Raw genomic sequence first — 27,906 nt, 5'->3', positions numbered from 1 at the left:
CTGTAATGTAGACAAACTACTTCGATGGCGTAATCATGTGTAGGCTAGCTAATGGCAGAGATGGCAAAAGTACAGAGGCTACACACAAAACAGTTCTGACTACACTATTTCACTCAAGTTGTTAAGGTAAAGAAGTGTGGGATCTGAGATATACTTAAGTGTCACGCTGGAAACTGGACCTAACATCATATGATCAATCAATATTTTTGAACCTTTAGAAACTTTTTTTCAAAATAATTTGTTCAACCTTTGATTAATCTTAAAATCGTAGAGTAAAGCAGAGTACAATAGAGTACAGTAGTGAAGTAGAGTCCATAAGTACTCATGAGTCATGAATGATGCCAACGTGATGCCAACGTTTGTTTTTGTTTTTTTATATTCTTCTTGTTGCTTTCTACCTGCCCCATAGCTTCGGAGAAGCTAAAGTAACGAGCCTGGCTTGAAAATGTAAGGTATAGATAGATATGTGTGTATACATTTTAAGAGGTTAAAAGTAAGTTGTCAGTAAAATAAATTGTGAAATAGTACAGTAAGGAAGTATTTGTACTTCTTTTTCCATCTCTGTGTAAAGGCTTAAATCACCTGCTGTGATAAATTATTTAATATTCACCCGCATGATGACAAGTTTGTACAATAATTAAAACGTACAAAACAGTGCGGTGTACAAGTAAAGATTATTATGGCCACTGGATCAAACCTTCTAGCTACTATGATGACAAAGAAAATCGAATTGCTATGAGTCAACAGTAACTTAACAAATATAAATAAATCGACTTAGTATTTTTTTATGTAGCAGACTTTACGTCCAGTTAGCTAGTTATCTAATATGGATATGCCCTGTCATAATTCCATGATGCATGACGATTAAATGTGCAACTAATGTAGATAGATGTTCTTACTTGCTAACTTTCAGTCGTTGTTTGCATGTTTGTTTTTTTACAATTCTAGTGTTTTATGTAGCATAACGTGTACAGCCCTATTGCAGAGCAATAGAGAGAAAAAGGGCAGAGCTCCCTATAGATTGCTTGCACGAAGTCGGGCATTTCATAGCTTAAACAAATCAAGGCTGAGTACTGCAATATAATAATCAATCTACAAAGAAATTAGGACACGTTATAGGCTATCTGTTTTATTCCATCCTCCAATTTAAAAAACGCTTTCCTGGACCTGCATATTTTGCGTGGAATGTGGCCGTTTTTATTCCCCGTAGTTCTATCCTTCTATTCGTTCTGTTGCAGACCTACTTTGAAAATAGATTGTGATTCGCTGATTAATGCACACAGATAACCATGTAGCCAATCACGGAAGCTCTTGTTGGTCGTTGTCAGCAACCAACGTACACAATAAACATACCAGGAAGTGCTGTCACAGCAATGTTATACTTAGCGGTTTGTGGCCTAAATAGAGCCAATTATCTAAATATGTTTCTCATTAAATAGTAAACAAGAGTTCCGACGACTTACAACTCAGGTCAATGAACGCTGTCAGCTAAAATGAATCTTGGGTGAGTCTATTTTACATATTCTTGTACAAGCGAGGTTATTATGGCTAAAATAGCTAGACCTAGCTTGGTTAGCATTAACGTTAAGGTTATCCACGCTTGAGGAATCTTGTAAATGTTAACGTAGTTATTAAACTACTCGTATACTTTCCTATACCAAACCAAAATTAAAACCCCAGTTACAACCAAATGAGTCCCGCATATTGTCCCGTTGTCTGACACTTGTTGTCACTCAAACTGAGCTTGCTAGCCACAGTAATTTCATGTTTCTGTCTGTGGGGAACAGAGATGGCCTGATGTTCGAACTGGAAAATGGAAAACCCCGGCTGAAATTAATAAATAACGGTAAACTCACATATTAGCTTCAGAATTTGGACCCTGCGCTGATCTTAATAAAAATGTGGACACTTTGTTGGTTTGATTGTGCATTATAAAAATAATTCATGTCATTGCAGGTTCTAAGAATCCAAATACGGTAAGTATGTCCTGGCATTACGTTAGTTACTCTTCACAAGGTGGCACACTGATTCCATACATTCCATAGAATTTTGTTTAGATTTTTTATTTGATTCCTTTTTTCTTGCCCATAAAAGATACTATCCAAGCACAGACCTCAGAATGTTCTCAATTCAAAGCATCAAGTTTCGAAAGAGCCAGGGTCAGAAGACCTATCGAAAGTGCAAGGGAAGCGAAGAGACAGAGAGACCAGGATCAAGGCCACCGCCCCCAAAACGGAGGTCACCAAGAGCGACGTCTCACCAGCTGCACCCAACCCCTCCAAACAAAGGGGCAGAGATGCCGCAGAGAACCGCACCAAAAGAGTGTCCAGAGTACAGCCATCAGATCGACGCGGACCAAGCATCAGAGACGGGTCACCAGATGCAGAAAAGGACACTGTGTGCCTGACGAGCGACCAGATCCACCACATCCTCAGCTCCATCAGCAAAGCTTCCCCTGGCAGCACGCAGCAGCAGTGGAACACGCACAGCCAGACCAGACCAGGTGAGGCCAACAGCTGCTCTAACGCTGCAGCTGACTCTCAGCTTGCAGGATCTCAGGAGTCAGGTGGCTGAGCGGTTAGGGAATCGGGGTGGTAATCAGAAGGTTGCCGTTTCGATTTCTGGCTGTGCAAAATGACGTTGTGTCCTTGGGCAAGGCACTTCACCCTACTTGCCTCAGGGGAAATGTCCCTGTACTTTACTGTAAGTCTCTCTGTATAAGAGCGTCTGCTTTACATTTACTAAATGTAAATGTAAATCTCTCAGGCAATAGAAAACTTTGTGTTCTGTGGTGCTTGCTCGACCTCCCGCCCACCTGCTGTTGAAGGGAGACAGCAGTGGGAAACGTAGTTCTGTGATTCAAAGTTCCAGGTCTTTTCCTGGCCGTGCTTGGCTGTAATACCTCTAACCTGGTCCTGTCTGAATGTCCCACAGGGTTTGCCCAGTCCTCACAGGAGGTCCCCCTGAACGACGGCACAAAGACGGTGGACCACAGAGAGACCCTTCCCGTGAAAAGTAACGCCGGCGCTCAGAATGGAATCGCACAGAAGACACAGGAGGACAAGTACGATTCGGATGAGGGACAATGCACCGTTCGCCCCTCAAAACAATAGATGATACGCAGCACCTGTAATGTCATGTTGTGCCTTGTGTCCGTGTCTTGTGTGTAGGAGGGTGACGAACGGCCTCTTCACCTCCCTGGGAGAAACCGAGAAGGACAAGGAAGCCTTGGAGGCTCAGAAGGCCCAGTGGAGGAGAGAGCTAGGTACAGGAGCACCAGGGGACGGGTTTGGTTTCACTCTCTCACTGGAACCTCTTATGGTCGCACAGCCATTACGTGCATTATGGATGAGAAGGGAACAGATTCACTCCATAAGCCTACAGACCTCTAACCAAGGAGTGGGCTGAGAGTGTAAGAGACAGTTGACTTGGTAGAGGTAGATGGATGCTGTGCAATGACATGCTAGGCTAGGCCATGCAACTTGTCTCTCAGGTGATGACAAACAACCCTGTCCTGTTTTATTTGTCCATCAGATGAACAGATGGCCATGAAGGTGCAGCAGAGGAAGACACCAAAGGTAAGAACGACTCCGAGATGGGGTCAGTCTTCTCATAGGTGTTCCACTTAAGGCCTATTTAATTGCGCTCGACAAACAATTGCATGTCATCTATCTAAAACACGGCGCTCATAACAATCCCATTCCTAGCAGATTGTGGTTTGCTTGATTTATATCGCGGTTCATCCCCACTGTGTGCTCAGAGACTGCTGCTCTGTGGACAGGTAGCAGATGAGGGTGTGCGAAGAACAGGGACAGGTGACATGGACGTGCTGTGGGCAGCACAGAGAGACCTGCCTGCTGCCATCCGATCTGCTTTCGTACTGGGGGTAAGAAACTGCTGGAACGAGATACACAAACATTAGATCTTAGATACATGATACACAGAAATTGGGGGGAAGTTCTCCACTGTCACTGTCAGATGGCTGAGCGGTTAGGGAATCGGGCTATTAATCAGAAGGTTGCCGGTTCGATTCTTGGACTTGCAAAATGACATTGTGTCCTTGGGCAAGGCACTTCACCCTACTTGCCTCGGGAGAATGTCCCTGTATAATTCCTGTAAGTCGCTTTGGATAAGAGCGTCTCGGACGCAATGTCCAATTAATAGACATGAGGAAGACTGTTTAATGTATTAAGAAGTTCCAGTGAAAACATAAATCAAAGCGACTGTGTGTCTCCAGTTTATACCTAGCTTCCCAGCTAGAGGGAATGCAGGAGTGTCTAGAGGACAGAGAGGAGAGGTTCCATTCCCAAGGGCATGTTGTGATTGGCGTGCGTGTGTGCTGGGCAGGAGGCCACGCCAACGGACCATGCCTTCCTTGTCCAGAAGAGGGCTCTGCAACGCGCCTGGCTGCAGGACCTGGACCAGCAGAGACAGGACGACAAGCTGCGACACAAGCAGGAGAAACAGCTGCTCAACCAGGTAACCCAGACCAGAGCCCTGGCCGAAGGAGTACCCCTTCAGCGTGACGTGATCAATCCATCAGGAAACTGTCTTTTTAAAGATGCCACCCTGTATGTCTGAGCGCCAGAGCAGGTCCACACTGATTGAATTCATTGGCGGAGCTCTTGGATCGGCCATTGCTCACGCTGTTGTTTTACCTCCCTCCCTCCCTCGCCCCCCCCCCATCCCTCCCTCTAGAGGGAGAATAACGAACACTGGGCCAGTCACTTTGACTCCCTCCAGATGAAGCCTCCGCCCCAGCCTCGTCCTCTCCCGGCAGCAGAGAGGGGGGAGTGGGAGGCGCTGAGTTCCCTCAGCCAGCCCAGGACGCTGTCAGGGACCCTGTCCACGGCCTGGGAGGCCTCCAGCACCGCCGGGGCCTCCAGCACGGGCCGAGCCAGCGTGGACACCGCTGGAGTTACACCGAGGGCCAGGTGAGACCCGACACGACCAGCCACTCAGCATTTACTGACCCGCCCTCCCCCCAAGGAGGCATCTTGGTAGTGTCTATGTGGCAGGCTTTATGTCATGTTTTGGGGGGAAAAGGAAGACGCAGCATATCTTGTGTTGTTGTGCAGCCACCTGCGCACCATGACTGCCCTGCTCGACCCGGCGCAGATTGAGGAGAGGGAGAGGAACAGGATCAAGCAGCAGGAGCACCAGGTAGTCTGACACCTGGCCCTGAGCCTTCCACACGGAGGGACACGCTGCCTCTTCTCCCACCCTCCACCCACACCCTCCAACCCTTCACCTCCCACACCCTTCACTCACACCCTCCACCTCCCTCACTCACACCCTCCACCTCCCTCACTCCCACCCTCCACCTCCCTCACTCCCACCCTCCACCTCCCTCACTCACACCCTCCACCCTCCAACCCTTCACTCACACCCTCCACCCTCCACTTCCCTCACTCACACCCTCCACCCTCTAACCCTTCACCTCCCACACCCTCCAACCCTTCACCAACACCCCTGGAACCCTAGGGATTCGTAAAAAGCTAACTTAGTGACTATTGTCCTTGTGTGTGTCTCTCTCTCTCTCTCTCTCTCTCTCTCTCTCTCTCTCTCTCTCTCTCTCTCTCTCTCTCTCTCTCTCTCTCTCTCTCTCGTGTGTGCCAGCGTGCCATTGAGGCGCAGGTGGAAGAGCGGCGTCGCCAGCGGGAGCAGGAGGAGGCGGCCAGGGTGGCGTTGGAGCAGGAGGAGGAGAGGAGGGTGGAGCTGGAGAGACAACAGCTGCAGCAGCAGTACCTGCAGGACACCAGGAGACACCAGCAGAAGGAGGTGAGAGGCTCCACACACACACACACAGACACGCACACACACACACAGGCACACGCACAGCCACGCACACGCACAGGCACGCACACGCACAGGCACGCACACACAGACACACACACACACATATCTTGGCAAATATATCCATGAATATACTGCAGAGTGATGAGGCTGAAACTGAAACAAATGCAAAGCTGAGGTCAATTACCTCTCAAGGTCACCAGACGTCAGATAAGAATTTCCTCCATATCTGAAATAAAACCTTGGGGTATGTTGTGGTGGAATTTCTATGATTAAATGTCTGAGTTCAGAAGAATTTGTCTTTATCTATTTATTCTTGAAATCAAGGAGGAGCAGTTGATGTCTGGACAGGATCATAAATGATGTCTGGACTAGAAGGGCTCTCTAAAGGTGTCATGATCTGAGCACTCTTTTAACCAGTTATTCCAGACAGTTACATCATTAGTTCAACAGTTCATGTCTATCAAAAGAGGAACTCGACTAAAACCAAGAAAGTAAAAAAGGAAATGGGTTGCACAACTTAATACAGATGATCAATATTAAAAACATAGCTTGAGACAAGAAAGAAGAACTTGTCAGCAAAAAATCCCTGGAATAAAACAATCAGGGTTAAACAGTCAAATTTAGATAAAAAATAGACGTTTGTCAGCAAACGTAAACTTAAGCAATACTGTCTTAGGGCAAAAGGTTATGCTAGCTTTACAGAAGTTAAAACCTCAGCAATAATAGTTTTATTATAGAATAGAATATTATATATAGATTAAAGAATAGTCATTTTCTATTACAATGTGGATGATAAGCTGAAACATTCATGCTCAAAGTTATGAAAATTCAGTGATGGTTTGCCTATCCCACTTCCCTTCCCCCTCCTCTCTTCCCCATTCCCCCTCTCCCCCCCCATCCACCCTCCCCTCTCTTCTCCCCCCCCCCCCCTGTCTTCCCCTCTCCCCCCTGTCTTCCCCTCCCTCCCCCCTCCCCCTCCCCCCCCCCCCATCAGGAGTTGCTGGAGCGTCAGACGGAGCAGCTGCACCAGAGCGTGCAGAGAGCTCAGGAGGAGGCAGCCAAGGATAAGCACCGGCACAGGATCAAGGAGCTGGCCCGCAAAGGCCACGATGTGTCCAACCTGCTCCGCTCGCTGGAGGGGCCCCCCACCGTCTCACAGAGTAGGAAAACAAACACACCCCACCCAGGTTCCTCACAACAGTACACACCAAGCAGACTTTGATGGGTTTGCTTCATTTGTGCTCCCAGCCCTGCCCACGAGGCAGTCCCCCAGCCCCAGGCAGCAGGAGCCGTCCGGGCGGAGAGAGGAGGCCGTCAGCACGGCTTCTCCCAGGAGGGACACGGCCGTGCAGACCGGTAAGAGGAAGTCCAGCGCGTTTCTGAAAGACACTTTCAGGAAAACATCCCTTCCTGTGTGTGTTGACATGAATGCGTGTGCTTCCAACAGTGGCCTCCGTTTGGCCCGCCCCCGCGCCACCACAGCAGGAACACGGCGTCTACACCCCCGACATCCCTGTGGAGTACCGCCCCCTCCCCCGGCCCCTCCCCCTGCCAACGCCAAAAGATCCAGACGAGACCCCAGACAGGCTCAGCCACGCCAGGGGGCCGGGAAGGAGAACGTCCACAGAGGAGGCGGAGGGGAAGGAGGCGAGGACCCCTATGAGGCCTTCGCCCGGGCAGACGTGGGGGCGCAGGGTGCACGGGGGGCGGGCGGCGGCCGGAGTGGAACAGCCAGCGGCCCGTGCGGCGCTTCGTCCCTGCGTCGGAGCGCTACCCAGCCGGCCTGCAGCAGAGCAGGCAGGAAAAGAGGCTCCGCAGGCAGATGGAGCTCATGACCCTGGTGGAGAGGAACACAGCCTCCAGAACCCCCCAGCCAGACCAGAACCACCAGGCCCCCCTCCTGCACCCTCCCCTGCCCAGACAGGCCAGCCCCACCCAGGGCAAAACCAGAGCAGGCTCACCCCGGAAGGTAGGTGGAGACAATGTCGATGTTGGAGGGGAAATATCGACGCCAACATAAATCCACTGACTGATTCACTTTCTCGTGACCTTCTGACCGATTTATTTTAAAGATGATTTATGTTCAAGGTGTTTTCCTCATATTTAGTTTTGTTAGATGATTGTGTTGGTTGATTCAATCTGATAGTTTGACTGGTTTGTGTCGTCAAGGTGGAGAGATCTGTCAGAAGCATTTCCAACCTCCCAGCCAACCACAATGAGAGGTAAGCCCAAACCTTCAATGTCATAAAGTTGTCAGAATCTTAAGCCCCTCGAGACCCAGCAGAAAGTGCCAACTTGTGTTTCCAGGGGGCGCTCTCCTCCGGTCCCAGCCGTGAAGCACCGTCTCCAGAACCAGAGCCCCCCCCCGGAGACCCACAGCCCCCCCCCCGGAGACCCACAGCCCCCCCCTGGAGACCCACAGCCCCCCGCCTCCATCAGAGTTCGTCCCCTACGTGAGGACAGATGAGGTGTACCATCTGGACCCCCTGGCCCCCCTCTCCAGACCCCCCACAGTCTGTCACCCCCAGACGAAGGCTCACCCAGGTCAGAGCCCACAGGATCCTGAAACCTGGAAACTCACCACTTATTCTGCCTCGCTGGTCTTCAGAGCCTGATAAAGTGTGTGTGTGTGTGTGTGTCAGATGGTCCCCGGAGTACAGCAGGGCCCCCCGGGGTGCCTAGGGACCCCCTTCTGAACCCTGAGCTGCTGAAGAACCGAGAGAGGCAGCAGGCCATCCTGAGGGGCCTCTCAGAGCTGCGCCAGGTAGGGGCTGCCATCCAATCACCTTCCTTTCACGCACACCAGCAGCCAATCAGGATTCTGCATGATTATTTGTAACACTGTTCTGTGACCAGTTATATATAATTGCCTCCGGTGTGTGGGGAGACGTGTCTTTGGGATGGTAGAAAGGTAAACAGGCTGAGCATGTCACACACACACAAAAACGGGAAGCCCCGAAAAAACCAGTGTTCGAGGCCAGAGCCCTCCACAAGTTGGCAGTTATTCCAAGGTCACTGATGTCAGTATGATACTTCCCACGCCCAGACATGTTTCAGACACCACTAGGTTTGGACCAATGAAGGGTTGATTTAGAAAAAGGGGAGGGGTTAGGGCTTAGCTGGAAGGGAGGAGACTGAAAGCCGGTAGACGGACTTCAGAGCAGAGGTGGTCTCATCAGGGGCAGCGTTGACAGATCTGATGACTGCTGTGTGTGTTCCCAGGGCTTGCTGCAGAAGCAGAGGGCATTGGAGAACGGACTCAACCCTCTGTTCAGGGTCAACGAGCAACGGAAACAGCCGCCTCCCCTTGAATACATGTGACCCCCTTCCTGCGCCCACCCCCTCCTCCCCGCCAGTCCCCAAAGACAGTGTTTACTCTGGAACCCAGCGGGCTCCAAACCTGCTCCTGGACAGATGCCTTCCTGTGGGTTTTCACCTCAACTCCAGATGTTCCAAGCACCCAACTCAACACGTCAACCAGCTTTTCAGAATCAGGTGTGATGGACTAGTGCTGAAAGGAAGATCTGTCTCCAGGAGCAGGGTTCGGACACCACTGCTAGAACCCACCTCCTCCATCTCCTCCTCCCAAGTCAACAGCGTGACTAGTTATCCTCAGAGGCACATACCTGGAACAAACAGCACTTTACTTTGGTGACGAATGTGACCCGATAGCGTGGTTTGGCCCAGATCGGGGCTCTGGAAGCCCTCAGAGATGCAGGGGTCGGCAGCCCCGCTCGCACTTGCCCTTCTCCCTCCAGTATTTGTGTAGACGCTGTAGAGTGTAACGAGCTGTATTGGAGTGTCTGAATGTAGTGCCGTGATAACCTCATTATTTAATGTGATCATGTGAAGTCTATAGCGGGTTCCTTTGGTTGCCGTTGAATGTGTTTTGAAATAATTCTAATATGCCTCATGTCCACTAGACCATGAAGTATCAACTCCTAATATTTAGCTAAATTCATTTAATTGTATTGTGGTGTCTGAATTTAAATAAAAGTAGTTTTCTATATACATGTTTTCTCATTTTGCTGATGTTTAAGGTACTAAAGAAGGAACCAGAGTAAATTAGACTGGGTAAATCAGTCAGTGAACATGATATTGTGATGCATTGATGATGTGTAAAAGCTTCCCTGTTGTTATCCTGGGTGGAGCTGTCTGTCAGGTTCTGGAAACCACAGCTGAAGACTTTCACGCAAGTTTTAATTTCAACAATGAAAAAATCAAGTATATAAAAATTAAATAATTTAGAACCAGCGGTTTACAACACCACGTGGCTGTAGTTTTTACAAAAACAAGGAACTGGATGTACAAACAAAAGCAACTTTGAGGTAAGAAACACAAGATCCAACATCTCAAATAACAAGTGTCAAGTGCGTTGCTCCAATGACAGGCAATCGCTTCCCTTCATCCCCTAGAAATGCCCTTTGTCAGCGAGGATCCAGGTAACAGCCCTTCGGAGGGCTGTGGAGGAACTACTCTGAGGACGGACGGACAGTGTTCCTCCAGCTCTACAGGCCGTTGAAGCCACCTCTGTGAGGCCGAAATTGGTTCGGTTGGGCATTAAAGTTCCTCATGAGGCCCTGGGAGTATGGCTGACTGAGTCCCCTTGGCTGGAAACTCCAGACAGACCCAGCCTGCCCCAGCCCAGGCCAGCCCAGGGGCAGGCTGGTGGGCAGCAGGCCCCTGATCATGGGACCAGGGCCTGGGAACGGTAGAGGCTGGCTGCTGAAGATGTTGTTGACCAGTTGAGGGGTCAGCAGGCCACTCTGCTGCATGGTCAGTCTGCTCAGGGCTAGTGACGGCCCCTCCAGACCAGGGTACAGAGCTCTGGGAGTGGGAGAGGGAGAGGGCAGCATACCCCCCAGGCTGTGGAACCTCGGCCTGGGGGGTCCTTCCCTTTCTCCCCTGGCCTGGTCCCCTCCTGGAGCCCAGTGCCGGGCGCTGCGGGGGCGGGGTTACCAGTGCTGATGCTCTGCTCGGGGCTTTGAGGCGTGTCCGGCATGTCCATGTCTTTGTTGCTAGGCGCGTCCTCCTCACAGAGACCCTCCGGGACGTCGATGATGGGGGAGGCCCCTAGGGCGGCTGGGGAGGCCCCGAGGCCGGCTGGAGAGGCCCTGGGGTTGGCGGGGGAGGCCCTGGGGGTGTGGAGGCCGAGGAAGACCGAGCTGTCCTGGGAGCCGCACAGGGACATGTCGCTGTCGCTGATCGTCTCGGCCCCCGCTCGCCCTCGCAGCCTGCCGTGGATGGAGGCAAGGGTGGAGGAGACAGCCTGGTGGGCCGGGTCCAGCTTGTCCAAGGAGCCAGGTTCCTCCCCAGACAGAAAGCTCTGGTGGGGGTTGATGTGGAAGCTCCCCGAGGACTCGTCCCCCGCTGGCTGGGCGCCCTGGCCGGCCAGGGCGCGGGCCATCCTCTCCGCCTTGAACTGGGAGATGGCCTGCCGCAGGGCCTCGAAGTCCGGCTCCGTGGGGGCCCCGTCCGAGGAGGTGGAGGGCAGGGAGGAGGAGGCCGGGGTCTCTGTGTCTGGGACCAGCTGGTCTCTCAGGGCCCGGTGGTAGTCTGGGGCCTGGGGGGCCAGGGGGAGGTGGTGATCTGGGTAGGGCAAGGTCAGCTCTGTCACGGGGGAGTGTTCCACTGAGCGCAGGGGGGCGATGTTCTGACACACAGACGGACACTTTATCTCTGGGCCTGGGAGAGATACGCGAAAGGCAGGAAGGGGAGAGAGGGAAGGAGGGAGGAATGAGGAATACTGGATTTGAATCTACGTGAAAGATTTACGGCCTGCATGGAGATATCAGTTGGCCTCAAAGGCAATGTTTGCAACCAATCAGGACTGACCTCTGACCGATGCATTGATGTCTGCGATAGGCTGCTTGTTTCCAACGTCGTGGAAGCCGACTAGATCGTGAAAGTTGTGCATGATGTCGTCGATGTTTGCGATGACGATGCCGCTGCTCGAGTAATTGGGGAACATCTCAAACCGTCTCTCTGGGAGACGAGAGGGCAGGAGCATGGTTTAAAGCTGGAAATACAATGTGTGTATGATGCATGTGTGTGCGTGTGTGTGTGTATGTGTGTGTGTGTGTCCAACATGTGTGTGTGTGTGTGTGAGATGTGTGTGTCTGTGTGTGTAAGAGTCTGTAATGCGTGTGTGTGTGTGTATAATGCATGTGTGTATGTGTCTGTGTGTGTCCTGCGTGCATGTGTGTGTGTGTGCGTGTATGTGTGTGTGTGTCTGTGTGTGTGTGTGTGTACCCGTGAGGAAGATGAGGTGGCGGTGCTGGACGTGCTGGGCCTGCAGCCTGATGAGACAGGCCAGGTCTGGGGTCTGGCGGGAGGACAGGTCACACTCATGGTACGGCAGGAACTCCACCACCTGCTTCTGCTGGTAGGCGTTTAGGATGTTCAGGATGTTCCTGGCGTCCTTCTTAAACCTGAACGGACCGCACAACGAGACAGGCAGCGACTCCTTAAAAGACACGAATGTCTTTGATGTTGTAAAGGTCAACACTAAGTTAGTGGGGCTGGAGTGTGTAGCATGTATTGTGTGGGTGTAGTATGGAATGTGTGTGTTTAGTGTGTAATGTGTGTGTGTGTGTGTGTGTGGTCTGGGGCAGCCAGCTCTGACCTGGCCTGCTCCTTCAGCTTCTTGTGGGTCTTGCAGTGGACCTTCCACCTCCACATGCTCTCTGCAGAGCTCTGCTGCTCCAGGAACATCAGCAGGGCGCGCAAACGCTCTGCACAAACAACAACAACATTAAAAACGCCAAACAACATCAACAACATATACATCATCGTCATCAACGTAAAAAATCTACTTGTACTCGCTGTTGTAAGGCTGGGTGTCAAACCTGCCCCCACCTCTCATATGCTAAAGTCTGGAGTTTCTGGACGGTCTCAACTTGATGGCTCTCACACCCCATTCAAGATGTGGTCTGATTGGTTGTTCTTGTGTATAAAGGGAATTGTAATGCATTGTTCTTTGGATTCTTCATCTCCTGAGACCTTCTCCTCAGTTCTGCCTTGTCCTACTGTCCTACTCCTTCCTCACCTCTTGCTTTCTCTCTGATTTACAATGATCATGGTAGAGTAGGTAAGATTGAAAACTTTCATATTGTAACATGTTTGCCTTGTAATTGATTTCATTCATTTGCAAAGTTATTAAATACGTATTTCACTTAACCGTACTTTGACCATTCTTGCTCTGATTTAACCCATAGAGTCAAATACCTGGAATTCTATTGGTATTGGCATTATTTAGTTCATGCTAATACACTGTTCAGTTTCCCATCTTCCTTCAAACCATAGGGGAATTAGTTTTGGTTGTTTGGACAATATTTACCCCCTTACACTGTGAAATATGTTACTGTTGATTGTTCTTCCACAGGTACAGTCTAGCACTTTTTGTGGGTCATGTTGTTTTGATTTGTAACTTGTATAACCGCATGCTCTTATGGGTCTTCCCTTTAGCACTTGTTTAGTTTTTCACAATGTATGCTTCATGTTTTGGCTGCTTGCAATGTTTGGAACTACCTCGTTGTTATGATCAGTGACCTATGCTCTTTTGTAAAGCTCTCTCTTGGAAGTCTGCTAAATGCATAAATGTAAAAATGTTTGTCATAGTAGACATTATACATCCACTAGTGTGTGTGTGTGTGTGTGTGTGTGTGTGTGTGTGTGTGTGTGTGTGTGTGTGTGTGTGTGTCCCACCGTGTGTGATAAAGTCTGGGTTGAGGACGAACTCGTCAGAGACAATGAACCCTCCGGAGACAAACAGCTCGTTGGAGGTGTGGTTCCTGATGTCATCCAGACTGTCCACCCCGGAAAAGACCACAGAGGAGAGACGCTTCAGAGACACCAGGGCTGGGATCTGACCACACACATACACACACACACAGGAGGCAACTATTCAAAACACACTTCCAACAACACTGGAGTTCCAAGTCCATCAAAACAATATAAAACTGGGCAAACACTTTTATAAACAGTTAATTATTCACAATGTAGTTAGTCTACCATGACTGCAATCCATTTGCATATTGAAACCAGTAATATAGTGATGTCCTAGACCAGGGGTATCAAACTTATTTTCACCGAGGGCCACATCACAAGGCTGCCAACTTTTCAAAAAAACTTTGAGTGAGATTTGGTAGGGCCAACCAAAATGTTGCTGCGTACAAAACACCGACCCCACCGAGACGAGCTTCACGGGTGTTCGTGCGTTTGTGTTCCTTCAGTCGTCAATGTATCTCGTCCATTACTGTTTATAACGTTAGCAGAACTACTTGGTTGGTGTTGCCTTCTCAGCGTGAGACGTACAATGTGTGGCGTGAGAGCGTGTGGACTGGTTGAAATGCGTGACAGTTGGCAGGCCTGCGTCAGCATTATGGTTGCCCTCAAAGGGCCAGTTAACTACGATGTAACAATGTTTACGATGTAAAAACAGCTGTAGCTTTTCTGAACATATTCTGCTGCAATTGCAGTCCGCCTTTTAATGCTTAGACAATCAGCTGTTTTTCTTGAAGGCTAAATTTGGCATATTTATCTCCGTGTTTGTTGTCAAAAAGCCAATGGAGATTTGACTCTATAACAACCGACATTGCCTCATAACACAAAATAAAAAATGGTTTCCTTGAAGCACAAACATGTATTTTCCATCTTTCTTGAAACTGCCTTGCATCCAGGGCCGGATACAGCCTGCTTTGACTGGGGGTGCAGTGAACATTTCTGGGGGGTATCACGATTATTTTTTATATTGCTACAATTTTTGAGACTGCTTATCGATCCGAGTGTTAATCAGGCTCGGAGCCAGACATTGTAAACATTTGGGGATTAGCCCAAACCAAGGACGTATTCTGGGTTTGATGTGATGCTAGATATGGACTTCCACAGTTAATGCGAGCTTGCACTACGTGCAAGTAAAACATTTTGGCCTTCATTTCAGCGCGAAATAACTTTTTGAGCTTTATAATAAACATTGCCGTTTTCCAATTGGTAAAACCTTGTCTGGTGAAGGTGATGTCTTTATCATTTCTGGCTCCAAATTGTCGTCAGGGCAGGGAAGCAGAAACATACATCTAGCTTGGCTGAGTAGGCTACTCTAACCAAGTTTAAGAGCGATACCAACTTGGGTTGAATGCCCGAGGACCTTGTATGAAAGTGCGCATGGGGTATGTTTGCAAAATCGGCTGCATGGGAGTGCTGTCATTCAAACCATGCTCTCCTTCACCCACAGGTAAACTTCGAACTTTGCGTTAAACACTGATGTGTATATACACTGCTTTCTAGAGGCGGGATGTTGTCATTTTGCCGTAACATCATCTAAATGCATTGTGAGAGATGTAGTTAATGGTCAACGCACGCTGTAAAGCAGTGTAGACTTATTTCAAGACATAATTTAAGCTCCCACATAAAATGATTTGGCCCGCGGGCCTTGAGTTTGACACGTGTGTCCAAGACAAAGGTGTGTGTGATGTGTGTGTGCGTGTGTAATGATGTGTGCGTGTGTGCATGTGCACCTTGTGGATGTGAGCAGCGATGTCTTTGTTCTGGATGATGACCAGCAGCTTGTCCATGCTGCTCTCTCTGCCCAGGAAGCTGATGGGGCTCAGCTCCAGGTTCCCCAGCCTCTGCAGGTACTCCTGGAGCAGGTACACAACACACAGGGAGCGGAGCGTACAGCGAGGACATTAGGGATGGGGGGGAAAAAATCACTTCACATTTGAATCGTGATTCAGTCTGCTAGCGATTCAAACATTTATGTGAAACAATTTTTTTAATGTATTTTTAAATTTTATTTATTTTCTCGGGAAAATCCCAAGAAGACCCCAAGAATCCATTCGAATCGTGAGGTACCAAAAAATTCCCACCCCTAGGGGACATAGTGCCATTTAGAGCAGGGTTTCCCGCGGAAAAAGTGTTAGTTAAGGTGTTAGGGTGGGGTGCCGCCGTCAGACTGGGGGGGGGGGGGGGGGGCTGCTGTGCTTAGGCTCCGTCCAAAAAATTAAACTTTTATTTTGATATGAGTGTGTAAGGACGGAATGAGTCCATAGTCGTGCCTGGGTACCTTGATGTCGTCGTACACCTGGTTCTCCTCCTCCACAGTGTGGATGTAGAACTGGACTGAGTTCTTCTGCACGTCCTTGATGATCTCCACCAGGTTACTGAACACCTCTGGCTTCAGCTGGCTGATCAGGGTACTGATGGAGGCCAGCCCAGGCCCTGGTTCAGGCCTAGGCCCTGGTTCAGGCCCAGGGGCTGGGTCTGAGTCCAACACTGGGAAGGTCCCCAGCCCTGGTATAGCAGGGCTGTTCTCTCCAGACCCCACAGAGCCCGGACTGTAGCACATTGGTACCCCATCCAGGTTCTCCTTAGAGTCTGTCTGGGGGGCAGACTCTGACCCTCCGGGGCCCCCAGGAGAGTTGCTGGCCTGGGAAGGTGAGGGGCCGCGAGGTGCCTGGGGAGGGTGAGCCAGACTGGGGCTGAACTGAGGTGGAAGGGGCCATGAGGGGTCAGGGACAGGGGTGTGTGGAGATGGGCCCAGGGAGGGGTCAGGGGTCAGAGCAGGGGAGGGGCCAGGGACAGACAAACATACCTGGGAGGGGCCAGGGACAGATTCGCTGTCGAGGGCAGGGCTAGAACAGTGCATGGTGGTGTGAGTGTTGGCGTTAAGATTGTCAGCGCGAGGCCAAGTCTGCTGCCGCGGGCCGAGGACGAGAGCCCTGTGGGACTGGAGAACCTTGTGAGCGTCCAGGATGAGGCCGAGGCCCTCCTTCAGGGAGCTGATGTAGTTGTGCAGGGGCAGCGGGTCGTTGTAGAAGGAGATGTACTCTGAGAGGGGTCTGAGCGGGAGCAGGGCTGGCCGGTGCTGCGTGCCGGGCGGGGAGCGAGAGGGGCTGTAGTGTATATTCTCGGCCTGCAGGAGGTGCTGTACCTCAGAGGAGAAACAGTCACACTGATCCTCTAAGATGATGTCCACGCCGCCTTGGGGAACAGCAGGAACGGGAAGCTGAGATGGGCTGGAGGAAGAGGGGGCAGGAGGCCTCTCATCTATCGTCTTTATCTCCTCCTCCTCCTCTATCCAAATCTCCCCCTCCTCCTTCTCTTCCCCTGGCTGGGCCTGCACAAGGCCAGAACATCTCTGCCACTTCCTGGTCCTTCCATCAATTCCGTCCCCGCTCCTCTTCCTGTTCCTCTGAGACTGTGAGGGGCTGTCAGACCCCAGGGGGGTGTGAGGGGCAGGGCGGGGCTCCTGATTCTCCACCTCCAGGGTATTTAGTCTCTCCTCCTGGGTCTCCTCCCTTCTGTCCTCCTTTTCCTCCATCTGTTTCTCCACCCATCTATCCTCCAGTCTCTCCTCCAGTCTCTCCTCCAGTCTCTCCTCCAGTCTCTCCTCCAGTTCCTGCAAGTCTGTCTCTTCTCTGTGACCTGGTGACGGGAACAAAATATCAATCATTTTTCTGAAATTCGTTCAGTTTACTGAGTCTCTTTTGGACCAGACTAGACCTGGCTAATCACCTGAGTGTGTGCTCTGTGCGCCTGTGAAATAGGATTCCCCCGCGGGCTGGTTTAATTGGTCCTCAGGCTCTGGGCTTCTCGGGGCTGGCCTGGGGGGAGGCGGGGAGCTGGTCTGGAGGGCGGCAGTTGCTATAGGAACCTGGAAGAAGCGAGGGTCCTGAGGGTTGTCCTTCTCCCTCTGGCAGTATTTCTCACTCGTCAGACCTGTAAAAAAAGGAGGGGGTGAAGAAGGGGGGATTAGAACTCAGTATATGTGCGTGTAGATGTGTTTGTGTGTTTATACAGATGTGTGTATGTTTGAACTGTTGTGCCTGTGTGAGAGAGACAGGGAGAGGAAAAGAACCTGTGATGGGGACGAGGACCCAGGGGATCTCGAAGACGTCCTCGTCTCCTCCCAGGCCGCTGGGCCGCCTGGACAGCTCGCTGTGAGAGCTGGGGCTGAAGCCCTCCAGGCTGCTCATGCTGCCTGCAGCCTGCTCCTGCAAACACACAGCACACCTCAGTGACGCGCCGCTCCACCATCTAGCCTGGTCGCCCCCGCCGCGCCTTACATCAGGGGCTGGAGGTGAAGGAACTTAACTCTGGGGCTGACGCACTGATCTAAGTGCACTCATTTGCCATGTAATTAAACTGTAAACATGAATGTGTGTATAGTTTTTTTTTTTTCATGCTCTTTTTCATGCTCACCAACGTAAAAAGTTTGAATTTCTTTTTTTTTTAATAAATATTTTTAAATATAATTTTTTTATGAAACCATTAGATTAATCTCAAAGGCAAAGGCAGTGTGTAACTCAGGTGTGACTGGAGGCCTGACTACCTCCAGGTAGTCCTTCTTCTCCTCCGCTGGTGTCCGCTTGCGCAGGTCGATGTCACAGTTTGTGGGCAGGCCCAGCCTGGCTATGCTGTCAAACAGCAACGCTCCCGTAGGCTCCGCCCCTTGCGCGGGCCCACTGGTACTGGTTCCCATGGCAGCACTCTTGAGGTCGGCGAGCATGGCGAGGAGCTTGACGGCGCCGGCAGAGCCGTCTCTCCTCAGGTCCACATCCTTCTGACCCACGCCGCCAGCCAGCGGGGCGGGGCTCTGACCGCCCTCCGCTACAGGGGGGCGGAGGGGGGGGGGGGGCAACTTCAACGGATGTACACTTTCACCCAAGTCACATTTCCCTCTACTGTCAGGCTGCTTTTGTGTGTGTGTGTGTGTGTGTGTGTGTGTGTGCGGGTGTGTGTGTGTTTCTGGCCTTGTTTACTACCCTTGTAAAAGTTAGTAGTTGTTTCTATGGGAGTTTAGAGTTTAGCATTGGTGTTAGAATTACTTAATTACTGTCAGGGTTAGGAGTTAGGAATAGTTTAGACGGTTAGACACTAGTGATAAGGTTAACTTGATATTTAATGGGACATGAATCCCTCATCGATAGGTCCACAAAAAAAACACGTGTGTGCGCACATCTACCTGCTCTGTGAGCTTCTTCTCTCTCCAGGGAAGCCCTCCTCAGGTGTTTGAGCGTCCTCTCGGTGGTGTCCCGCTCCTCAGAGCTCCTCCTCCCCGTCCTGTCGGCCTCCCTGCTCCCCCGGCTCTCCCCCTTCGTGCTCCGCTTGCACCTCAGCACCAGGTTGATCAGCTCCTGGACCTGGGAGACCACAGCTCATGGGAACTGGACCTGAGTGGTAAGAGTGGAGCAGAGCCCCACTCACTGCCCACCCAGCCCCCAGCCCCCACCCCAGCCCCCACCCCAGCCCCCAGCCCCCACCCCAGCCCCCAGCCCCCAGCCCAGCCCCCAGCCCCCACCCCCCAGCCCAGCCCCCAGCCCCCACCCCCCAGCCCAGCCCCCAGCCCAGCCCCCAGCCCAGCCCCCAGCCCCCACCCAGCCCCCACCCCAGCCCCCAGCCCCCAGCCCAGCCCCCACCCCAAGGCTGTGCTGATTCATGCTCTAGTTTCTACATATTAAAAAGATGCCCCGCCCACATTTGAAAACAAACCCACACCCCTGCTCTTGACGATTCTGTCGCTGCGCAGAGTGCAGACGGCAGACTGCAGCAGTAAGGGACACCCCAGAGGCCTTGTAAGGCTGTTCAATTCACAAAACCATAAGAGCTGTGCAGCTCTGACAGTGCAAGTCAAGACGACAACAAAGGCCACACCTCTAACTCTCTCTCCTCAAGAGGTTATTGAATCTTAAGGCTAATAAACATGGTGAATGGTGGATTCTGACATGACACCACCCGGCTCAGTCTGCCCACACAACTTTTTAACAACCCTCATACGACCGTCCCTTGCATCTTTAAAAACGATCCCTCTCGTCATCCCCTGCTGACCACCGTCCTGTGGTCACGCGTGTCTCCTACCTTTTGAGGATTGTTGTGCGCCATGTCCTGCACTCCACTGGCCGTCAGTTCGGCGACGAGCCTATCAGAATCGTCCCCGTCAGAGTTGGGGCTGTCGTCGGGCAGACAACCGAAGGCCTCCACCATGTCTTGGGCTTTGGCCACTGTGAGCAGGTACATGGCTGGGCTGTACACATAGGAGCGCAGGTAGCCCTCCATGTTCAGCCGGTGGTGTTTGGGAGCAGGGAACAGCTTCCCTCGCTCATCCAGTTTGGAGTCGTACTCTATTACCGGGTACTGGCGCACCTAGGAAGGAGAGGTCTGACAGTTAGCGACTTCTTTTTCTTTGTCGACTCTATCGTAGACAATGGAAGGACAATTTGACACTGCGATATGGTTCCTGCCATATTGGTTTATTCGTGCTGATGTGGAAAAAACATCATACTGTTGTAATTATGAAGATGGTTAATGATGATGGACCCAAAGATATTTGTAATCACTCTTTGGAATATGCTATACTAATTGGAAACCATATTAATACAAGTTATATCATGGGAAACCAAATGCAAAGCTGTTTTGCTGATTACTGTTATTCCTAAACAATAGTAGGAGACGTGAAGCCCTAAATATAAGGTTTAAATAATTAAAGGATGAGTGGGGGAGAGGAGCATGTGTATGCTTTCATAAAAGACCAGGATGCATAGCTGTAACTTATGAGACATATTTGTGGCCTTACGCCCAGAAGCCTAATGCAGCTGGCTGTTCAAGGTCAGAAAGAGCCTAATTTCAAGCAGTGTCTATGTAGGAAAGTACCTGTTTTGAATCCCCTGAGACAAGGGACCCGCTTGGTAAGATTACCTAATGTCTACGAAACCAACTAATGTCGTACCATATTAACATACAATGGGGAGAAGACTATATAAGTTAAATTGTCCGGAGAAAACTTCAGTCTGATCCCGGGATCACGCTCACGTTCTATTGGCAATCTTTGTTACCTGAGAACCAATAAAACACTTTGCATCAACCCTGCTGAGTTCCAGTGCTGTTTTTACATCTTGAGAATTGACTGAAGACGTACAGAACTTTTGTTTCATCAGTGCCACTGTGTGTTGCTGACATTGCATCTGGGGGTTTGATTTTGAGGTTCATGAAATTGACTGGAGAAGACCCAACGGTATTCGATGTTTCCCTCTAGAATGTTCCAACTGACCTTGCCCTCCTTGCAGCCGCTGAGGTACTCTCGAGCCTGAAGCTCCACCCCTGCCGAGAGGTCAGATGGGGGGTTGCAGCGCACCTTGGCCAGCGAGTGGTGCAGCGCTGGGATGAAGGTGTTCAGATGGGGCATCAACGCTGGCCTTGATGCCGACGGCGAAGGTTTCTGGGAAGCCGGGCATTTTGATGCTGGAGGAAAGGCGTTGAAGTATAATTATTATTTTTTTTACCACTTCCACTCCCCCCAAAAAGACTGAAGTGATTGGTTGTTGTGGCAGTTGATGTGCTTACAATATTTAGAGACATCCCTGCAGTCCCGGTAGATGAACAGAGCGTGGAGGCATCTATTCCACCCTTCTCCTCTTTCTGGAACAAAACCAACCACATTCATGTGTTTCAAGACAATAGACATCATACAATGTTTAATTTTGGGGTGATTACGCTTCGATTTACACCTACCTGAAGGCTTGGCCATTTGCACTGAGGAGACCAGGAAGAGCAATCCTTGATCAGGCAAAGTGTTGACCAGAACCTGTGCAGTAAAGAGGACACTGTTAGCATAGCTTGTCATATGGAAGAAGCTGGCCTAGCTTGTGTTCTAGGTTACCATTGCTAGGTTAACATAGCATAGTTAGTATAGTTAGCATAGTTAGCATAGCTATTGGGCAAAGCTAGCAAGCTGGGGACTACGTTAGTATAGCAAGGCTAGCATAGCTTGTGGACTACAGCTATATCGTTTGCAGACTACATCAGTACAGCTACAGGATAGGCTTAGCCTAGCTTGTAAATATTCATTTAAGTCAATTATTCCATTACGTTTTTTGGCCACTAGCCAAACACTACAAACTACCTGTATTTCAACTATTCTACCTGTATATGTCTGTATATAACAGATTTGTCTGATATATATTATATTTAGTTACTGTGGATCTGCACTGTACTTACTTACCTACTCATTTATTACTGTATTATTAACTTATTTAGCTACAAAGTTGTTTTTGTACTATGTTGTTTTTACTCTTGTTTGTAAAGTTTGCACTATCTCTACGCTGCTGTAATCCTGCAAATTTGGTTAAAAGGATTATCTTATCTTATCTTACCACTTTCTTGCTTTCCAGGCTGTGCAACAATTTGGCCAAGCTTCCTCTTGACTTGTTCTTCTCCACCACCTCCAACAGACTGCCGTATGTGTTGTTCTTCAACACTGTAACACAAACTGAGGTACATTGATACCACAAGCTTGTACTGGCAGAATTCTGAAGACACTGTATACTCGAATAGTTAAAATGGCGTATTAATACAAATTATTAATTCAATATAAGAAGGTACTCGACAGAGCACTTTGTGACCAATCTACTGGAGGACACGTAACACAAATGTTGTTCAGCTGAGTGATCACGATCTCACAACGTGTCTTATAAAGACTCAGAGCATCTGGCCATTCTAAACAACAATCAATTAATATAAACATTGAACACAATGGATGTCTTAACAGAAAAAAAGTAATCTAGCATCTGGTCTTTAACACATTCCCAAACACTCGTAACTCTTAAGTCACCCAGACTTCATGTCTCTGTATTTCCCTTCCTAACCCCTCAGGTCAAACAAACATTCACCTAAATCCCCCCCCCCCCTTTTGACCTTAATCCTTTACTGCTAAAAGTAAAGAGAGATAAGATCAGTCCATCAGATTTAAATAAATAACACCTCAAACATCATCTGATAGTGATAACAGAGAGGTGGTAGGAATGGCCTCACCTTCGTGGCTGCCTCAAACTAATTGCCTGACAGTGATAACAGAGAGGTGGTAGGAATGGCCTCACCTTCGTGACTGCCTGCGTAGAGGTTCCTGGAGAAGAGCGCCGAAGGGACGAGCCGACTCGCCCGCTCCAGACTCATAGCCTTCCCCACCTGCAGCCTCTCTGGCCTGACAAGACACACCAAGTCACCATTATTATTATTATTCTCATAAACAAAATCCAACAAATTACCTAAAATAAAAGGGTTATCAAGGATTGTTTAACAGATCATGGAGTTCCTGTGGGAGAATGCTGAATCCTTCTCTTGATCACTCTCTAGGTAGCATGTAGGTTAAGTATAGACCTTAACAGGAGGTTCACCTCTGACATTACACTTTGCAATGTTCAAAGGAATGCAGTCTTCATAACTAAATAAAACCAAATAAAATCTTTGTCTGTCCCTGGTACAAGTTGACACTTGGCAGACAAGCAACACGTTTGTTGAGCCTCCAGGAATTAATAAACTTCCAACGATCACAGTACTGCAAGTCTTCTTGATCATTACTGAACCATGACAATACTGGTAAGCAGGCCCCTTACTGTGAACGTCAAGTCTATGATCAGAGCACTGTGAGATCAATGATAATGAACTAGTCTATGAACAGAGCGACTTACAGTTTGAATGGGAGGAAGGGAGGGGAGAAGGAGCGCATGCACACTTGGTAGAGGGTTGTGTCTCCATTCACCAGCTCTCCGCTCCACACCACGTAGCTACTCCTCTCTATAGAACACATACACGGGACAACCACGTTAAGTAACCAACAGCGACAGTAACCAACAGCGACAGGCAAATATACTTTTTTTTTTCTAGGCAAATATACTCCATTAATAAAACGCTGCAGTTTCTTTTCCTTTAATTTTTGATAGACAAAGTGTGTTTTTGGAGATTACAAAAACTGTGTGTCTAACTGTTCCAATAGCTTTTGACAGAAGAGATAGCAGGGTCTGGCAAGTAAAAGGACATAGGTTAATAAGAACCGGAACCTACCTTTAGTCCCTTCCGACGATTGGCTGTTAGACCTGGAAAACATTTTGAGAGAAGACATTTTAAGGGGTTGAGTGAAAGAGAATAAAGACACAAGTTTGGAGAAAGATGTGCACCATTTCAATGCAGCCGTTTGCCTTTAAGTAGATCTGTGAAGGCTGGGTCGAGAAACCCTGCCCTCTACACCTTTCCTATCCAGAGATCTCAACTTGCACTTTTGAGGTTTATGTTGTTAAGTTGTTTAATTGTAACTTGTTTAACTACATGCTCTTATGGTTCTTGCCTTTGGCACTTATTTGTTTTTTTACAGTGTATGCTTCATGTTTTGGCTACCCGTAATGTTTGGGGCCATCTCGTTGTTATGATCAGTGACCTATGCACTTTTGTAAAACTCTCTCTTGGAAGTCACTTTGGATGAAAGCGTCTGCTAAATGAATACATGTAAATGTAAACTTGTGCATATAGTATGGCGTACAGTAGCAGATTGTGGGTCGATATGAGACAAATGGGAATATAGTTCTACGTTTGTACCTTACCTTAAAGTGGTCATAGGCTTGGTCTGAAGAGGAGTGTCTTTGGCTTTGAACTGGAAGGAGACCACTGCAAAGGGACACACCTGTCGGGGTCTGTCTTTCAGCTCATCAAAGTCATACTCGTAGAAGAATAGCTATGGGAGAAGACAAGCGACGATGATGTCATAATGTGCTCACAATTAACATTTGTAGATGCATCAAATGGCTGATTTTCTTGGATCTGTCGACACCCCTAAAGAAGAGGAATTTACCTGGGTGAGCTCATAAGCTCTGTACGACGTCAGAGATGTTACTTTGCTGGAGTTCTTGGAAAAATGGCTGTCGAACTTGGGTGTAGGGTCAAGAAGGTTTTTAGCCATGTTTTCATAGATGCTTTTTACCTTACCCTGGGACCGAAAACAAAATAACATTCAAGACAGACAAAATAAAACAAAATGACATTGAACAGTCAAAATAAAACGGGTGCACAGCAGGCAACAGTATTGCTGGAAAGGCGTGTGGCCTTGACATGACCCTTGATGAACTGATTGTGTTAATGCCCCGAGGCAATGAATAAAGTACCTATCTATCTATGAAAGAGCTGAATGGTTTAATGATGGGCAAGCAGTCTTTACCTTCATGACCTTGAATATGATGACTTCCCCAGTCACTCCAGGATTGAAAGTGTTAATTTGTAAAAGATCTGAGTATTTAGACAAATAAACACCTGGGGGGGGGGAGAGAAACATGTTGTTCCAAACATTATTACATATCTTAAGTTCAAGACCATTTTGCAGTGCACAAGTTAGTTCCAGACTAGTGTAGGATTTAAAAGAGGTAGTGTCCTTCTAAAGATGTCTGGCTTAGTTATTTACAATGAGACCCTGGTCTTGAGCCATGCTCGTCACACAGACCTTTGCTAGGGTTTCCCAGAGCTGTGATCCAGCTTTGTCCCACAAAAAGGCCCTTCTCACAGATCCAGGAGAGCTGAACACAAGGAACACAACACAGTCGCCACCTGTCACCTGCACATCACTTCTACATCACACAGGATGTGAGGGAGGAACACTTAATAACAGAAATGCGTGGTGTGCTGTGTTGAGAAAGAACATCTTAAAACAGGAAATTCAAACCACAGCAACAGCCCTAACTATATCAATACACAAACAGGTTTTCCAACACACAGCTTTGACGCGTAGGTAAAGCGGTGTAGCCATGTTGTCTAAATACTCTTTCAAACAACACAAAAGAACATGGAATTTTGACACAGGCTAGACTGGAAATGTGTTTGCCAAGAGTATCTTAAGAGTAACACATCATAAATATTTCATATAGATCCACAGATATACTATAATAAATACAACATTGTGCAGAACTGACTGATTTTCTTAAACTTTGTGCTGCCTTCGGCTCACAATGACCCGAAGGTTCACAACGACCCATCGTTGTGCTGTGACAACTTCACCCAATACAAAAATAAATTGAAAGCATTTTCTTTTGACCTTCGCGCTGTGGGGGGTGTGAGACAGCCCGATGGTTAAAAGAAAATGCTTCACTTTATTTTTGTATGAGGTAAAGTTGTCGCAACAGGTGGGGGGGTCACAATGACTGAAGGGTCACAATGACCCAAAGATAACACAAGGGTTTTAAGGTAGCCTACAAACATATCACACACTCACCTTCCCAGCGTCACACAACATAAAGCAATAGGTCTCCTCAAGCTCCTTCTCGGTCCTCCCATCCAATTTAAGCTCTTTCCTTCTCTCTACAAACTGACAACCCAAAGTATAACATGTGAATCACACTCAATCACAAGGAACTTTTAAAAACCTACATAATCCTAACACAGACCGCACAACAACAAAAAAACCAAGGGAAATATTTCTCAGTACAAAGCTTTGGTTGTGATCTGTGTTCAAAGCAGACCTATTAAGGTGTAATTAAGGTCAACACATACATCTTTCTCCAGCTGCTCGCTGTGGACCAGCCTTGGCTTAGTGTATATAAACATCCCCTTGGACGCAGTCTCCAGATAATTGGAGGAGAGGATATTCATAATGTCCTCGAATTCCCTGGACTCTGAGGACACACACTGGAACAACGCTGAGAAGAAGAAAAAAGTAGAGAATATTTGATCAATTCCTGAATATCGTTGACGAGTGTTAGGTTTGGTCTTTTTACATTGTTTGATTTGAGGGGTTTTCTACATTTTCTTGAGTTTTGGAAACTGGCGTGTCACAACGACAATAGTGCTGACTAACTTGAAAGATACTGTGGTCACAGACATTCAGGCTGAGGTGCAATCTGGTTAGGTAATAACACAGATTTTGTGAACAGGAAGTCAACCTTGCCAACTTACTTTCATTTCTCTATCAACCCCCACTACAATGTGAGCATTCATCACGTCTGCTCTAAACCCGAATACATTTATTTATTTAGAATAAACACTGCTAGTCATGACTACAAAATAAGACTGTTCATTTTCATGCTTCATTGTTTGCATTTGCCTATAGTGGTCTCTGTAGAGGTAACCTATAGCCATTTTCCCTGGCGGGAAACCCATTCTCGCTCTGGTTGGACTAGCCAACACTGAAACTGGCTTTTACCTGTGTGAAGACATTGTCATTTAGTCTAGTTTACATGTATCTTTAGTTCGATAACTAATTAGACTACTCTAATTACCATGTATTTACTAGCTAGCTAGACAATTTGACTCTGAAATGCCAGTGGTGTCAAGATGGCAAACTACACACAACATTGTCAACTACAGCAATTATCAATATGAACTAGATTATGAGAATATAATTTCGTCCCGCCTAGGCTAGCTGTATAATTTGGTAGAAAAATCATCCATAATGCTAAATATTATATAGGACCGCTAGCTGGCTAACGTTAGCTAGCCAGCTAAATAACACATTGCTATTTGGTAGACAGAAAAAATGCAAGTACCTTTTTGTTCTTTGCTTTTCCTTGGAATATGGAACCGTGGAAATTGGTCAGGATTTGACTGCCTTCTAAAAGACATTATTCCACTCATCTTTTCTGAAGCAGTTTTCTCAGACGCTGCTAGCCTTTCCATAATTCCCGATTGCTCGCCATCTTTACTGCTAGATGGGAACTCAAGCAGTGCATGCCTCATTGTTTTGCTTTTTGCTGCAGGAATGTCATCGCCGCAGCGGCTGTCCATCGCGATTTCAAGTTGCACCTTTCGAACAACAAGCGAAACCAACACATATGGTTCCTGTTTGGTAATTCTGCAGGCTGCAAAACAGTGGTTTCACTCGGGATATGCAATGGAGCACAGACACTCCTGCAAATTACCCACCATGCTGCTCTCTACCAGCTACTACTAGCTAGCTACACTACTGGAGAGAACGGCGTTGCAAGGGGGCTGTGGTTTAAGGTAGTCTTTCACATGGGAAATTATTTATTGCCGCAGTTACAGCACCATCTAGCTTCCGATACGTGAGTCAGACGATAGGAAGTCTCTTCAAGTGATAGACTCACATATTTGGTTAATATTAATAGCGTACACTGTTTAGTTTCCCCTTCCTCCATTTGATTTTTCCGTAGATCATAGTTTTGATAGTTTGGCCGATGTTAAAGCCCTACACTATCAACATATGATCTACAATGGGAGTTCAACAAGGTCAATCGAATAGAGTAAATAAAAAATACATTAAATGATTATTAAAAAATAATCAGTGTCTGATCTATAGTAGGTGGAGGACAGAACCAGACAAAGAAACAAGTCTTTGCGGCT

At 48.4% G+C, this 27,906-nt stretch overlaps 2 protein-coding genes across 3 annotated transcripts; one reads left to right on the top strand and one right to left on the bottom strand.

Moving 5' to 3' along the window:
* The first annotated feature begins 15 nt into the window (after positions 1–15).
* On the top strand, positions 16–9,808 carry ccdc66 (coiled-coil domain containing 66). Its single transcript, XM_084706233.1, is given in 24 exon segments — positions 16–126; positions 410–447; positions 1,440–1,504; positions 1,788–1,846; positions 1,957–1,976; positions 2,095–2,503; positions 2,935–3,064; positions 3,171–3,265; positions 3,535–3,578; positions 3,761–3,886; positions 4,348–4,479; positions 4,699–4,934; positions 5,079–5,163; positions 5,620–5,781; positions 6,794–6,959; positions 7,048–7,155; positions 7,247–7,410; positions 7,413–7,508; positions 7,511–7,768; positions 7,969–8,021; positions 8,107–8,187; positions 8,222–8,343; positions 8,442–8,563; positions 9,022–9,808. Coding segments are annotated over 22 exon segments (2,778 nt in total). The 5' UTR covers positions 16–126; positions 410–447; positions 1,440–1,493; the 3' UTR covers positions 9,121–9,808.
* Positions 9,809–9,982: 174 nt separating this feature from the next.
* On the bottom strand, positions 9,983–27,583 carry tasora (transcription activation suppressor a). Of its 2 annotated transcripts, none has more exons than XM_084706223.1 (26): positions 27,093–27,583; positions 26,101–26,246; positions 25,823–25,915; positions 25,058–25,130; positions 24,779–24,870; positions 24,416–24,550; positions 24,168–24,298; positions 23,635–23,666; positions 23,262–23,367; positions 22,671–22,774; positions 21,948–22,063; positions 21,307–21,379; positions 21,139–21,213; positions 20,846–21,036; positions 19,657–19,941; positions 18,764–18,941; positions 18,131–18,408; positions 17,657–17,792; positions 17,314–17,517; positions 15,863–17,223; positions 15,315–15,437; positions 13,507–13,666; positions 12,425–12,533; positions 12,052–12,230; positions 11,635–11,784; positions 9,983–11,484 (listed from the first exon to the last, which is right to left on the bottom strand). In XM_084706223.1, the coding sequence occupies exons 1-26, from the start codon at positions 27,328–27,330 to the stop codon at positions 10,592–10,594; spliced, it is 5,661 nt and encodes a 1,886-aa protein (XP_084562349.1). In that variant the 5' UTR covers positions 27,331–27,583; the 3' UTR covers positions 9,983–10,591. The 2 variants fall into 2 exon arrangements, with proteins under 2 accessions (XP_084562349.1, XP_084562350.1); XM_084706224.1 differs by having other exon boundaries at positions 21,948–22,051.
* Between the last annotated feature and the right edge of the window lie 323 nt (positions 27,584–27,906).

This window comes from Hypomesus nipponensis, chromosome 9 (assembly GCF_054491055.1).
Source record: "Hypomesus nipponensis isolate SF chromosome 9, ASM5449105v1, whole genome shotgun sequence".
Classification (NCBI taxonomy): domain Eukaryota; kingdom Metazoa; phylum Chordata; class Actinopteri; order Osmeriformes; family Osmeridae; genus Hypomesus; species Hypomesus nipponensis.
This window is presented reverse-complemented; position numbering and strand designations above follow the sequence as displayed.

Coding starts and splice junctions, on each gene's coding strand:
- tasora (XM_084706223.1), bottom strand. CDS start 27,330: ATGGACAGCCGCTGCGGCGATGACATTCCTGCAGCAAAAAGCAAAACA. Junction 26,247..27,092: donor GAAAAGCAAAGAACAAAAAG/GTACTTGCATTT, acceptor TCTTCTTCTCAG/CGTTGTTCCAGTGTGTGTCC. Junction 17,518..17,656: donor GGTCCTCGTCCCCATCACAG/GTTCTTTTCCTC, acceptor CTTTTTTTACAG/GTCTGACGAGTGAGAAATAC.